Below are 15,645 nucleotides of genomic sequence, written 5' to 3'. Positions count from 1 at the left end.
TTCTAACATAGCTGACAGACTGACAGAGCAGCCCAAAACAGGAACATAGGCCATCAAAGTCAGAAATATTCAGTCATAAATGAATTTCAAGATGTAGAAATGCCCAAGTGCTGTGATCACGTCATACCAGTAACATAAGCACTGCTTTAATGAGACTGTTTAAAAAAAAAAACATGCCTAACCAAGTTTAACATTACCATATGAATACAAAAAATGTATGCTATGCATTTCAGTGTTGTTGTTGCAACGCTTTTTTGTATTTATTCTACATTAATGTGACTTTCTTTATTCCCCAAATCACAACCAACAGTTAATTACAAGCTTCAAGTGGTTTTGTGTGTGTGTGTGTGTGTGTGTGTGTGCTTTTTTACATGATGTGTTACATCATCTGTTTGAGTTTGACAGGCAACTTCTGGGCTCAGATTTAACTTCAATAAAGTGCATCTCACAAATCTTAGGGCTGTGCACAAGCCAAAAACAGGAATGGTCATAAATTAATGCAAAGTTTCACAAAACGGGTTTTGGTGATTTTTGAGTGCAACCTGATCACAGACTCCTGAAACTTTACTCTCTATTTTATGTCAGAACTGAAAGTGTGTAGAGGGATAATTAGAGTGTGCACTGTTTTGCAGTTGGTGGAGGGAAAGTGAAAAAGTCTTTATGAAGCATGTCTAAACATGTTTTTTCCCTTGAACTATTCTATCATATTTTTTGTTTGACTTGTTAGTTTTCAATCTTCAGCCTGCAGATGCACTCTATAAGGCTTCCATCCACACACAAGAAAATACAGACTGTAGAACAAATTTGACAGATTCTGGTTGATGAACTTTTTAATATGTAATGTGAAAAACAACCACTTTCAGAATCCAAAATTAATGTCAAAAAGAAATTATACTTCTATAATAGTTCGAATTGAGCCGCAAGCTGTACATTGATGGATTCCATTAAATTAATTTTCAGAATTCACAGATGACACGACCTAAATATTTACAATGCATATGCATTGTAAATACATAGGCATAGAAAAATACAGTGACTTATATGCTGATGTTAGTTTGGTTTTGTATTGGATTTATTTTTCAGGTTTTGTGATTTTTCCATTTATATTTTAAGTCATATCTCCAAACTGAACTTTGCTGCTTTTGTTTAGTTCATTAGATTGTTATTGAACTTGGAGAAAACAGTGCATCATGTCACTTACAGTGTAGAAATGTTTTTAAAATAAGCAACCAAAAAAAGATCATCTGAATACTTTTGGATTACTCGAAGATCAAACATGGAAAATGTTGCACCTTATACAAAAACGAACAGTCTCATAAGAGTGTCATTCCACAAATGTTTTCTCTTTATGTGCACAGAAACAATTTAAATGCAAATGTATCAGTTACAGCTAGTCAAATCAAATGACTCGTGCACTGTGTGAATTCTGCAACATGTACTTAGAATGCGCAGTAATAATATTAATACTGTATTCTGTCATTTTGGGCCCATGCACTTCTTCCACTACTTGCCAGTCAAAATATACAAATTTAAACCAAAACCTCCCTCTTGGTCGTAATGTGTTTTCTTTGTCTGCTCATTGTGCATTAGCTCAGTCCCTCTGTGTAGCCTTGGCCCCGGGCTGAGGATGATGATGATGATGAGGGGCCCGGCCCGCCGCCGCCGCTGTCCAGTGACCCCTGGTGCTGATTGGAGTAGCGTTTTGGCCCCTGTCCTGTTTTATTTCCCTAATTGGGAGTAAATGGCCTCCTTGTTGACTCTTTACATCCTGTGCAGGGAACCATATGTTGCACACACGCCCACCCCCTGCACGCCGCCTGATTGCAGCGGCTGCACCGGGATTTCTCCTCGCGTACCGAGCTCTGCGGCTCTCCCACACAGATTCTAAACTGATTACAGTTTTCAGAGACAGCTATCGGGGTTTAAGTAGGAATGGCGATAGATCACTAACCAAAGACCCCAGAACTGTGCAGATCATCTGACCCTGTTATCGTCTTAAGCGCACAGAAAATAAGGAAAATGTGTTATTTAGGCCTACTAGGCTGAACTTCACGCATTCTATTCATTTATGCGTTTATATGTCGTAATGCTGATTTTCCTATTATGAGATCACGAATGGATAATATTGCTTAAATAAGCAATGTGTTTAAATTATAAAAAAAAAAACACAACTATACAACATAAAGTGTCTAGTGAGGAACAGACGGCAAAAACCGCGAGCTTTGTATGAAAATATAGAATATTCCAAACTTTGATGGCGATAAAAGACGTTCGCGCACAAACAGGCATATAAAATAACTTTATCTCCATTTGGAATGTGCAAAGTAACTCCAGCTGTCAGATAAACGCGGTGTAACAGTAATTGCGCGTAATTGCGAGTAAATGTACTTCATGTATGTGTCCCCTCTTTATATTTTATGACTGGTTTTGTTCCGCTGCTCTCTCCATTGTTGCAGGCGGCTCACATGCAGCACTGTTGTAACTGTAAACGGTCTGTGGTGTTCCGACATAAAAAAGCAAATCTGCTCCTGATTAAAACAACACGGAGAGTTTACAGAACAAGTGGCCGTGTGAGATTAATTCGGCCGCGCTGATTCTCATTATTACAAAGCCCCAGAAACCGCTCGGAACAGCCTGCAACCAGGGACTCTTTAGAACTCATCATCATAAGACATACTGTGTAAATAAATAACTACTTCTCCTCATAAAGTCTTGGGTCCGATATTTATGTGTTTAAGATTTAATTCGTCTTTGTTTAAAGTTAGAGTGACTAATTTCATTTGATATATAAATGTATATGACTATTTGTTTTAATAAATGAGTTTATTTTTATTTCTTTCTCCCCTGAAATAAATTTATTTTCCTTTTAAAGTAAAACAGCCTTGTCGAAAGATTTCTTTGAAAGTGTAGCTGAAACAGGCACAGCACGATTTCAACTCTATAGTTCACATTTACAAAGATTGAATCTACTGGCGGGATCCTGAGCATTAATTCGGCTCAAGTATTTAAAATTCAATCAGAAACAGAAGTGACATTTGTTTCATTTACTGGTTAGTTTCTTAATTTCCAGAGCAGACCGTTAACAGAATAAGGAGGAGATCCCGTATAAAACACCGTTTCCGCTCAAAAACGTTGATGGCACACATGCTTATCTTGTGCCGTGGTACTGAGGTTGAGTTCAGAGTTGACTCTGCGTGGAGGTGAAGTCCGGCTCGTCCAGATGGCTGATATTTTTAAGAAAACTTGATTTCCCCCCACCCCCCACCCCCCGTTTCTCTGTGGCTGCCGGACTTCTCGGGTTTCAGGGTCTTTCTCGACCTGTCGAGGGACGGCAGCGCCACATAAATCACACTTTACTTTATAAACCCTCTGCTCTCTGAAGTCCGACTCAGGACCCAACACACACACTCTCTCACACACATGTATTTCCAGTGTACAAGCGATTGCTGTAGATTGAAGCCCCGTTGGATGGCTTAATCTGCGCTGCCTGTATCTTCTCATTTTTCTTTGTCATAATTTAGAACACATTTCCTTTCACAGGGAGTCCCCTTCGGAGTTATCTGGAAGGACTGCAACAATTTTAGACTAAAACTGCAGCAGTGATGAATCGAATGCAGAATAAACAATCTTATTTTTGAGCATATGGGAGAATGTAAAGTCTAACATTGTCAATAAAAATAGAAGAAACGTTAATAACAGCAGCCGCAGAATAAAATAAAATAGCTGAAAACGAAAGTATTTTGCCGTGTTAACATACGTTATTTTTTTATCAAATAGTTGCTTTCTAGTGCAAAACTTATTGAATATTAGTTAAAAGATGGAAGGGCAGGAATTTAAAACAGTCATGAGATTCTACAGGGACCGTGTTTGTGTCAGGTGTGCTCCGATTCTCATGTTTCTGTGTGTGACTAAACTAGGGTCATATTTGTGCTGTGATTCCTTCAGTACACAGAGCAAGTGGATATTATAAAGTCATCTAAATCTGACTTGTGCATTGCATGCCAAATGGTTGCATTCATGCTGCTAAAGTTACTGTATATTCTGGTTATTTATGTCATTTTTACTTGTGTGAAATACCCACCCTGGAAAGATCAAACGATCTGACTGAGTGACTACACAAACTACAAATCAGACCGGATGTTTTTTGCAAGCTTTTGGTATGTGACAGCGTTTCATACTAACCAACCCTCTCATGTTGCCACAGCTACTCATATAGATGGAAGCAGCATTTAATGTTGCAGCCGGTCCAAGTTGAGCTACATTTCTAAAGTGTGTAAGAGTCAGTTCAGAATGTTTTACAGATAAAGAGCTGTGACTTAGGACATATTTGAAAGCGGCATTTATCTTAGCGATTAACTTTGAAAACACTACTTTAAGGATATTCAAGATTCTACTGCAGACCAAAGTGACATGACAGACATTTTTATGTGTACATAGTGTGAATCAGGGGAGTCATTTATGTGGATTAAAAATGACAATGTTTTCCTCTTAAATATAGTATAAAGATCGGTATAGATGTATGAAGCTGCATAAAATTACAATACTCCTGAAATGCACAATTCAAAATAGCCGAGTTATGTAGCCTATATGAGAGTACACTAGATTACATTTTATTTTTAAATGGATGCTCAAAAAAATGACATAATAATCTGTTTTAGTTCATTTGGGTAATTGGGAACAGAATCCTAGAGGTTCTACAGGGACAGACGGACGGTGGTCACTCTCCTTCTGTGAACTTAAACCTTCCGACTAATTAAAAAGCTGCTTTTACGGTCTCCCCTTCAGACAGCCAGATGTGACCGGGGAGCTGTAAAATCTCAAAGCAGTATACAAAAACACTGCACTTTGAAAAACTTTGAGAAAGCGATTGGAGACCCAAAGTGGTCACAGTGTAAATTCCTTCCCACACAGCAAGCTTCAGTTCAGTAGATAACCTTCTACCAAAAAAGATGAACGCAAAGAAAATACAAATGGAAATTTTCAATTTAAAAAAGTTTATTTTAGTAAAATATTACCCTTTTGTACATCTCTAAAATATGACGTTTTAAAATATTTTTTTTACCCCATTTAAATAGCCTTTATGTATTTTTCTGAACACACAAATGAATCAGACTTTGGTCATTTTCACTTACATAGATTTACATTTACATTAGATTCTTATACATTTTCTGACACGCTGTCAAAAATGTACTCTAAGAGAAAAGATAAGCTTGGAGTATGCAGAAACACATGCAGCTGAGAGTATACATTAACAGATATCACCTTACCGTGCAAGCCCACTGCTCCTTAGCTGAACTGACAAGAGTTCTAGCTTTGTGAAATACAAGCCCAGCACCAGCAAATAGCGTCATCTACAACACATAAGTCACGACAGTTTGTATTCAGAACAGAAAGGGATTAATGATTAATGCCTCACTCCATATGCATGAAACGCCGGCTTTCTGCAAAGTAAACACAACCAGTCCTTCCAATTTTACCACAAAGACACAACAATCAAAAACACTCATCTTCTGAATTCAACCCATGCTCAGAGATGTGATGGAAAACCATGTTTGGAAGAAGAGGACTTTGCTTTTTAAGCACACACAAACATAAAAGTGCACACCTGAAGATAACAGCTACAAGATACCCTTCGATTTACCCAGCAACTGAACACGACTCTAGCCAGTCTATTGCTTTAAATATTTCACTCAAAGCCAGCGGGGATACAGTACTCATGTTTCTCAAGCCCGATATATTAATATTCTACAAACTCTTTATTTAACAAAAGGAGGTAAAGTTCTCAATGTTTAAACAATTAAATAGAAGCAGCCTCACAAAATAGAATAAAAAAAAAAAAATGTGTGAAACACATAACACCAGAAATCAGACCAGATGTTCTCTGCGAGCTTTCGCTTAAAACATGAGTTTTTCAGACTAACCAATCGTGTTAGTAACATACAGCTTTCTATGAGCTGCGACTTTTTAAAACAAAAATACAACCCAAAACATAACGATGCTTCTTCTGTATTAACCAAGGCTGTCAAGGATGCCAACATGGAAAACTTGTCAGCTGGAGAATCATGTTGTAAGTGTTTTTCACTTTGTATTGTGTCTTTTTTCCCCCTCCCCTTCGTCGATCTGGAAACGATGCTTTGCTAGCAATCAGTCGTGGTCTTGTCAGTGTAAAGTTGTAATTTAAAAATAAAAAATAAAATAAGTACTGATTTTAAACAGGCATACTATGCTGTGGGGAATATTTTTCTGTCATAGCTACAGTACAAAGTTATTTGATGCAAATGCCATGTTTAACTAGATGATAACAATGACGTGACTCGTGTGCTCTGGCCTCAACAGTCATCAGATTTTAGACTGAGGTATGTGGCAGTGATCGCCACAATCTCATCAGCTGTTCTGCCCACATGTGATGGTCAACACCTTGATACAGACACTTGATACAACATCTTTGTTCAATTTGTCACCCATCAGTATATAACAGATATTTATAGAGCACATAACAGATTAAGATTGCCTCACGACACAGCCACAGATTCACTCTGAAGACAGTTTTCTAGTGTTTTACAGTCTTGCTCAGAATCTCCAGTCTCTTCCTTCACAGTCTCTTTCTGCTTAGGTCCACAATTTTTAGTTGATTCCACCTTTACCTCCTGACTCTCCACAGAGCCATTTTCCTTTTCCACGTCTTTCTGCATCTCTAAGTTTCTCCTCTCCTCTCCCTTTTGCCTCTCCAGCTCCTCTTCAGAAGCCTGAAGCTGTAGCTGCTGCATCAGTTCCTCCAGCTTGTGGGCTTTGCGCAGCTCATTTTGCTGGATGATGGCGCAGAGATGCTCCGTCAGCTGTTCCTTCACCTCCGTTTTCTTGTGAAGGTCCAGCTTGGCTATCACGTATTCAGCTTCTGCCCTCTCATAACGCTTTCTGTGGAGAAAAAAGAAGAAAATGACTAAGAAACATGAAGAGGCTCAAAACAGTACACTCAGAAATGATATGCAGTTTTTGAGCTCAACTTCCCTCACGAATAAGTAACTATTTTATTTTATTTAGAATATGTGCTGAAAAAGATCCAAGTATGCCTGTTCATTTATATTTCATAAGTGCTATGACCAAATATCCTTGGTCATATGACCAATGTGTTAGGAAATGTGTTCATTTGTTCTTTCTGCTTTTTGTCAAACCTTAACCACTTAGGAACACAAATGGAGTTCACAACATTTTTCAAGAAAAATAATCCTGAGAATTTATATAAGAATAAACTCAAACTTAAATTAATAATGATTCAACAAATAAACACAGTTGCTATTGTTAATAGTGACATTAAATAATGGACTAAAGTAAATAAAGTTAACGCAGTAACTAATAACTTCAATTCCTACTGAACTCTTCATTTAGTGAGTAAATATCAAAAGCCTGCTTAATAAAAAGTTTCTCCATTTTGGGAACAGAGCTTACGTTCTCTGCTCTCTGTGTCACAGCACACAGCATTAGTTATTTTCCTCTCTCACATTTCGTGAAGACCGTCTTCCATTCTGCCTTACCCTAACCATCTAACTGTACCAATACACGCTAGTCAGCCGGAGGCACAGTGAGGGCATGTCTTCACAGAATGCAATCACCAATACTGGGACTGACAAATACTGGAGACCAGAGTTCATGGACTGTGAAAAGATGGTGATTTCTTTGATGATGAAGTTTGTTAAAATTAATGTTTAGAAACTACACACACACACACACACTTTACTTATTCAGCAACCAACAAAAAGGTAAATTCAACAGTGCTTGCATATACTTTAGTTTTTTTTTTTAAATTTTCTTTCATTTGGTGCTTATTATGTCTGGAACACCGTGCACTTCAATGAATGCATAAAAATCACATGCAGAGTTGGTGACTGAACTAAAACCGACTGTACTGGCAGTGTCTCGTAACCTGCTGAGAGCAGATGCTTATTCTCTCAGAATGTTTGAATGCAGAAATATTGTTTTAATTGCAAAGGACAGAAGACCACATGGTGTTTGGAAACACTGTGGTAACAAACCAGATGATGGCAAACATTTCCAAAAATCAAATTTCACCTCTAGCTATTATGTTGCATCTCAGCAACATCTTAACAACTGACTAAATCAGCATAATCATAACAGAATCCAGTGTACCGAGTGTGTGAAGGTCGGGTTTGTCTTTTCATTATACAAACACCTGTAATGATATAGGGATAATGTCACTACACGACAGGCTGCAGCTTCATGAACTAGGTCAAATACAGAGTTACCATATCACAGGACAGAAGACTGTTTACACTGGGAAAGTAAAACACCATAATACAAGATACAGGTTTAACTTCCTGCATTTCATGATAAATGAATCATGATTTTAGCGGTTCTGTCCTCTGTATGTTGAAGCATGGCACATATATTGTGAAAGGTTACATGAGTACTGTAGGGGGCAGTGTTTCTATGGTTTCAAAGCACAGCCTGTACTAGCAAGAATTTATACTTTTGAAAATAAAAGCAATAAAAAGCAACACACCCCTTAGGAGTTACTGTTCAACAAATTGAATGACAGCAGAAACGGTTTTCGGAGAGGCTCCAGGAAGAACATCAACGTGACGCTAAGGCTCCAATGGCTGTTTCACACAGCATTTTTCTCCACTCTCATCACTGTGTCATATATAGATCTGACTCGGGGCAAAGAATAAATGAAATGGTAAATGGCCTATATTTGTATAGCGCTTTACTAGTCCCTAAGGACCCCAAAGCGCTTTACACATCCAGTCATCCACCCATTCACACACTGGTGATGGCAAGCTACATTGTAACAACAGCTGCCCTGACAGAGGCGAGGCTGCCGGACACTGGCGCCACCGGGCCCTCTGACCACCACCAGTAGGCAACAGGTGAAGTGTCTTGCCCAAGGACACAACGACCGAGACTGTCTGAGCCGGGGCTCGAACCGGAAACCTTCCGATTACAAGACAAACTGCCAACTCTTGAGCCACGATCGCCCCATATGAAGTGTTGATATTAAAAACAACCTTTGATGGTCTACAACAATCTGAAATATAACCACAATCTATAATGGCACTGATATCCATACTGTATCTAAAAGAAAAACAAAGTCACTGTAACATCACCCACTGATTCAGACTCTGCATTTTGAATCATCGACACTTGTATTATGGCTGTTTCCATGATGATTTTTCTGAAAGCCAGGACTGCCTGTATTTAGATCAGATGGTGGACTGCTAAACCAAGCTTCAAGGGATAACACTAGCAAGTTTATTTAGCAGTCTGCCTTTTTAAACTGTGCAGATTCACTACAGAGGTTCACATACACAGTACTGCTAATCAGCACAATGTAGAAGACTAATAAAAATCATTAAAAATTCACTCAGGAAAAACTAGCACAAAATTCTTGGATGGTCTGTAGCACAGAGTTACTGTCAGGTGATAAGCAGTTGAACAAACACAGCTGAATGGAGGAACTGCAGTTTTGGTATTTCCATGTTTATTTTCAGCCACTTGCATTGGGATCAAGGAAATTTTTGTCAATATTCATCCCTAGTGGAGAGTAACACTTCAACTGGTCAACTGACATGTATGTGTGGATGCATTCTAATGCCTAAGGTGTGACCTAACTAATGTGATTGGATCACAGGTACCAGGTGTGAATTGGGCATAAGTGTACTGGTGGGCCATGAAGTCATTAAAAACACATCTGTGCTTTTAATATTGTGACAAATTCACATCAGCTGTGGAAAAAGGTTTACTGACACTTTCTTTTATATTTTTTCCTGATGTTAAGGCTACCTTGCAGCTGTGTAGTCCCAACTGGCTTGCTCTATCTTTCCTCTCAGGATGCCAATGTCACAAGACACCATGTCGTCGAGGGCTTGCAGCTCTTTCTGGATTCTCTTTAGCTTTACAGTCTCTTCCTGAGTCTGTTTGGATCTGTGGAAAATAATAAACCATTCACACATATTGTTTTTTTGCCTTGACCTTAATCGTTGCAGTTTTGAGGCACATTTATATTCATCATGTTGACTTGTTACTCTAGTGATATTTAAAGGGGGCCTCTTTTGAGCCTCTGTGTTCATAACAACTATCAAAAGAATGAAACTATATATACACTTACTTCTCAGCGATAGTTTTTGCCAGCAGAGCTTTCTTGCGTTTGTTCCTCTCTTCGATGATTTTTTGCTCTTGCTGAAGTTGCTCCAGACGCGTCTTTTCCCGTCTGCCATCACACAAAATGAGAATTTAAACAAATGCATTTGCAATTTCATCTCCGAAAGACCAAACAAAAAAAACATCAGGATTATGAAAGGAGCAGTGTCTTTCAAAATCGTTCTAATTTACAAACACAACAGCACCGTATGGTATGGGTTTGGCAAATTATTATTATTAAGATTTTGATCATTGTGTGTTGATATTCTGATTCCGTTTTTTCCAAGTATCTGGTGCAGATCAGAATCTGAATCAGAGAAACCTTATTCATCCCAGAGAGAAACTGAGTAAGATGTGGACAGTGCTGAGGTAGTATGCATGAATTTAATGAAATGTGAGCCACATGTGTACAAGACCGACAGTACTGTCATTTATACATCACTCAAATCACATGCATCATATAATATGCTTGCTTTGACAGCCAAAGATAACCAAAAGAATCATGCATCATTCTTGTGGATATCACGTTGATCCACATCACCCACCAACCAAGGCCCCACACCCTCCATGAGAACAACAGTCCCTAGCAAAATCGTCCTGCTTCTGCAAGAAAGTTCAACACTTGCAGTGCAAAAAACACTCCTCAGGAAGCGTTAAAGGAGCAGGACAAAGAACCCAGAGTTTTTACAGGTCTCCCAAACTACACACATCTAAATCTGTTCCAAATCTGAAACAAGTCTGTTCCATAGAGGCCATATTTTGGAAACCCACAGGAACCAAAGGATCCACAGCCACTGTTACAATGACAGGATACCCTGACAAGTCCTGTGTCCTGGAAGTATGGAAATCAATAATTTCCAATGTGTCTGTGAAGGTTCTCAGTCATCCAGGTCATCGTAGTCAAAGGAATTTTGACTACGACTTTTTTTGACTAATTTCCAATGATTTGTCTATACAGAAGCACAGGCGTTTATTTTCCACAACCATCACTTTTATGTTTGACTAGAACATTAACTAAACATTGATACAGCACTGATGAGTGCTATGCATCCAACCGCAAAGTTGGGGCAGAGAGGAGCCATCTACTGTGGTAAGTTAAAGTTTTGTTTCTCACCCAGATAGACTGCAGATACACGCAAAACCACAACACACATTAATGATACAAATCACTGCTAGAAACCAAATATACAGAATTACAGTTAGGTCCATAATTTATTGGACAAAGTGAGATTTCTTTTAAAATCAGTTTTCTCTTTGTACAACACCACAGTGGATTTTGGATCAAATGATCTGCATGTGACCAAAGCGCAGATCTTCAATTTATTTTAATGGATTAACAGAAGGATAATTTCAGCTACTAATCTTTTTGGAACATTTTCCGCAGGACTGTCTCTGAAACCCAATGACATATATAATGATTGCTGTGAAATGTTAGCTTTATATATGAAAAACTTTCCTAGACTTTTATTTTTAAAGACGTATTAACTAGAGTCAGTTGATATGATCTCAAATCAATGTCACAATTGAATGTCAACATTTCCTAGCCGGAGGAGGTACGTGATAACCCATTCGGTACTACATTATTAAGGGGGCATTGCATACTTCTAAGAAAGTCAAGAACACTCCCAAGGAGGTGGGTATCATTATCAACGTCTGAAATCAAGAGGTACTTTTATGTGGGGAAATGCAAAGCTTTACTACTACTAATTACATTCAAGAACAAGAAGACCAGAGTAGACTTTACCAAAAAAACATCTGAAAGAGCCTGCTGAAAATTAATTCTTTGGCTAAATAAAATCAACATGAATTTGTATCAGAAAGACGACCAGATAAAAATATGCAGGAAGACTGTTTCCAATTATTAAAAATTATCCTTATATTTAAAATTAAATTTGTCCAAATGCTTTTGAGCCTTTGAATATGGGGGACTATGCATAAAAATGGGTATGGTTTCTAAACAGTTGATGATAACTTTTTCTAAAAATGTTATTAATCAAAGCTGAAAGTCTGCACTTCAATCACGTCTTGATTGTTTTAAAATCCTTTGTGGTAAAACTGCAAAAAATGTGTTTTGTCCAACAAATTTTGGATCTATTTGTGTATTTAGATTCACTGTGATACAGTCTCAAAGAAGGGCACAGAATGGCCCAGCATGTGCATGAAAACACACAATTATGTTTACATATTTGGGCATGTTTGCTACCCTGGTATTATACCTACTATGTAAATATTGGTCAGTTTACCTGTCATCTTTACAGTGCACATGAGAACAAAATCATACTAACAATTCAATCTCTTGCTTATCCAGCTCTTTAACCACTGGGGTTTCTTCTTCTGTAGTCAGTTGGTTGTTTTCATTGTGCTTCATTATAGCGGGCTTCTGCTGCACCTCTTGTTTGACAGTGGGTGTTGTCGCCGGGGCTGTGGGTTTAGGCTCTTCCCTCGGGGACGGTTTGGTGAGTTGTTGTTCGGGTGAAAGAACCAGTGACTCGGCTGCTACGTTTTTCTGGGCTGCTGACTGCAGAGCTCTTTCTCGCTGCAACTGCTGCCGACTCCGGTTACCTGAAGCTGGTTTTCGACCCCGCACTGGAGGTGCAGATACAGTAGAGTCTGAAAAGTACACGTGACCATGGTTACTACTAAAAAAAAGAAGTAGGAATAAAATATCAGAATGAAGTGCTGAGTGTTCCGACTCTCACTAGCAGCAAGAAAGGTTAGCGCACCCTTTTGCTGTATCCTGCGCAGCTCCTCGTCTGAAAAACCGGCCCAACCGCTCATTTTGCAACTCGACTAACGAGAAACATGTAGGAAATACTCAAATTACTTAAGACTACAAAGTTTTTAATTCAGAGTAAAGTTCAACGGAGGTGTAAACGCCACCGCCATCTTTGTTTATTAATGCCACGTCAAGGACCCCAAAAAGACCCACGAAATTGAAGTCCTACATATCGCCTGAATTAAAACAACGAAGAAGAACGCACTAACTTGAAATCTAATTGAGATCATCAACAAGAATAATAGCAGTATATTCTTTAGATAATTATACGTTGATGAGCTTAAAATGTGCTTCGAGTTATTTTATTTATCTTCGCAACTTAATATCATTTGTATAAAAAAGATAAAAGGCAACGTTCTGAACACCTGATCAACAGACTGAAAATGTTCTTGTGTTCTGTGCTTGTGGCTTGATGGTCATTAAGTGTTGTTGATTAATTAATTGATTTTTTACACACACACACACACACACACGTCCTAGGATGCATTATTTATCACAAAACAAAACAAACGAAAACTGAGAGCTAGTAGAAACTTTTAGGACTTTATACAACAATTTGATTACTTCCTAAAATTAAAGAATGCACTTGCAAGTTCAATGAATGGGAATACTATGGAAGGCAACTGAAGTGGATAATTACAGGTTCCCTTTCTCTTCTATGGGGGAAAAAACTCTCCTGAAAATATCTCACCAAATGAAGAACACTTTCATTGAAGTATCTACAGCCATGAGATACATTTATTAATTCAAAGACAGAGTTTACGTCAGCAAGATGAACAAGTCTACAGGGCTATACTCTCTTAATAACATTTTAAAATTCACACAGCAGTGGGGAATACATTTCAGTACAGTAGGCATCTTTCAGGAAGTAAACTAAATTTAAGGTTATTAAGGATTATATTAAGGATGTTTAATTCCTCCATTGTTACTCTCTTCAATACCATGTGCTGACACAGTACAGAACAACTACCCCAGATCTACCTCAGTTATCTCATTAGTAGTGCTACTACCTCACTGCATATGACCTTTGATACTGTGGCTCCACTGAAAATAAAGCTTCAAATTAAAAGCACTTGACTCCCAGGCATGACTCTCAAACGTGCACCTTAAGCCAGACAAACAGTAAGCTAGAGAGGAAATGGCATCTCACTAAATTAGAAGATCTTTATTTAGCCCACAAAAAGAGTTTGTTGCTCCATAAACAAAGGAAAAACAATGATAACAACAAAGGCTTTCCTAAAGCTGGGACATCTTACTTGTATCACTGATTCAAGAAAAGAAGAACAACCCCATGTTTTTCTTCAGTACTATAGCCCGGGTGACAAAGAGTTAGAGCTCTTTGAACTTTCCTCTCACAGTAACTAGCTGTGACTTAATACATTTCTTCAAGAAAAAATGTAACAATTAGAGAAAAAACAATCATACTCACACTCAAAGAAGTCCTACCATTAATTAGCACTTTGATCTTAAATATTCATCTTTCTATTAATGGCCTACATACCACATGTTTGTAAGGTGGCAGTAATTAAACCAGGTTCAGTCAGGACAAGCGTCAAATCTAAAAATAGTCATGAATGAAACAGTTCCGAAGTAAAGCGATCTCTCTCCTTATATCTCAGACAGCGCTGCAATAAAGCTAATCCCCTCTCAGTTAATATGTGCATCCATCGTTTACACGTCGCTGAAAGCTGTGCTTAATTCAATCTTATAGAAAAATGTCTCTGTCACTGAGGGTGTAGCCAGGTACAGCTCACAATGAATGGGGGCTAGCGGAGAGGCCAGCAGATTCTTTCTTGTACTTTGTGCATGTGGGTTGTGGATAAACCCCAGGTCTTTGGCAGTAATCTGATGGGAAACCAGAGTGCGTGGCAAACTCCCACATAGCAAAATTGGCATGGCCCGGATCTGGCCCACACAATGTGCTTACACATGGCCCACATACCGCAAAGAATGACGGCCCTTTGGTGACCCAGATCTGGTTTGCCAGAGGTGGGCCCATACATGGGCCAGCACAAAGCCAGTTGGAGACACACTGTACTGGCCTATGTGTGGATTACCTCTGGCAAACCAGATCTGGGCCACCAAAGGACCATCATTCTTTGCAATATGTGGGCCATGAGTAAGTTGTGTGCAGCCATGGGCCAGTTTCATACACACTGCTGGCCCTGTGCTGGCCCAGAACAGTTTCAGCTCTGGCCCCGGATGTCAGCCTAAAGTGTACCTTAATCAAGCCATGTAATAACAACATGTGCCGGAACATAATAGTGCAAAAGTAACATGACAAAACTCAGACAGTGAATCTCACACAGCACTTTTCTACTCTCACAGATCACTCTATACAACATTCACCCACTTTCTGTAAACTGAGTGCTTCCTAACTACATTCATGCAGAGTGAAGGAGCTAGGGATTGAACCACTAACCCTCTGATCAGTAGGTGACCTGCTCTACTTCCTGAGCTAGAGCCACCCAGTGGTAGCCATGAGTAAACCCTCACTAGGTTTTGGATAAAGTGTACACTCACAAACCTGTCAAACCTGCATTTGAAACACTGGCTACCATAGCACTATAGTGTTGCAACATGGCATTTGGGTTTTCTAACTAAAATAGGTAAATAGTAACATAAATATTGCCATCATTGCCAGACCTGGCCCACATCTGTTGACATACACTCAGCCATGACACCAGTCAGTCAGAAGTGCCAGCTTGATGCCA

General features: G+C 38.8%; 1 protein-coding gene across 1 annotated transcript; it reads right to left on the bottom strand.

Annotated features, from left to right (window-relative positions):
• Positions 1-4,977: 4,977 nt before the first annotated feature.
• On the bottom strand, positions 4,978-13,060 carry gorab (golgin, rab6-interacting). The gene is made up of 5 exons (XM_084910763.1): positions 12,879-13,060; positions 12,441-12,765; positions 10,124-10,225; positions 9,799-9,939; positions 4,978-6,915 (listed from the first exon to the last, which is right to left on the bottom strand). Exons 1-5 carry the CDS (start codon positions 12,931-12,933, stop codon positions 6,513-6,515), a joined length of 1,026 nt encoding a protein of 341 aa, XP_084766889.1. The 5' UTR covers positions 12,934-13,060; the 3' UTR covers positions 4,978-6,512.
• Between the last annotated feature and the right edge of the window lie 2,585 nt (positions 13,061-15,645).

Source organism: Perissodus microlepis, chromosome 17 (genome assembly GCF_051167445.1).
Source record: "Perissodus microlepis isolate ML-2025 ecotype Zambia chromosome 17, ASM5116744v1, whole genome shotgun sequence".
In the NCBI taxonomy this organism is placed as follows: domain Eukaryota; kingdom Metazoa; phylum Chordata; class Actinopteri; order Cichliformes; family Cichlidae; genus Perissodus; species Perissodus microlepis.
Note: the sequence above shows the minus strand (reverse complement) of the source record. Positions and strands in the feature narration are given on the sequence as shown.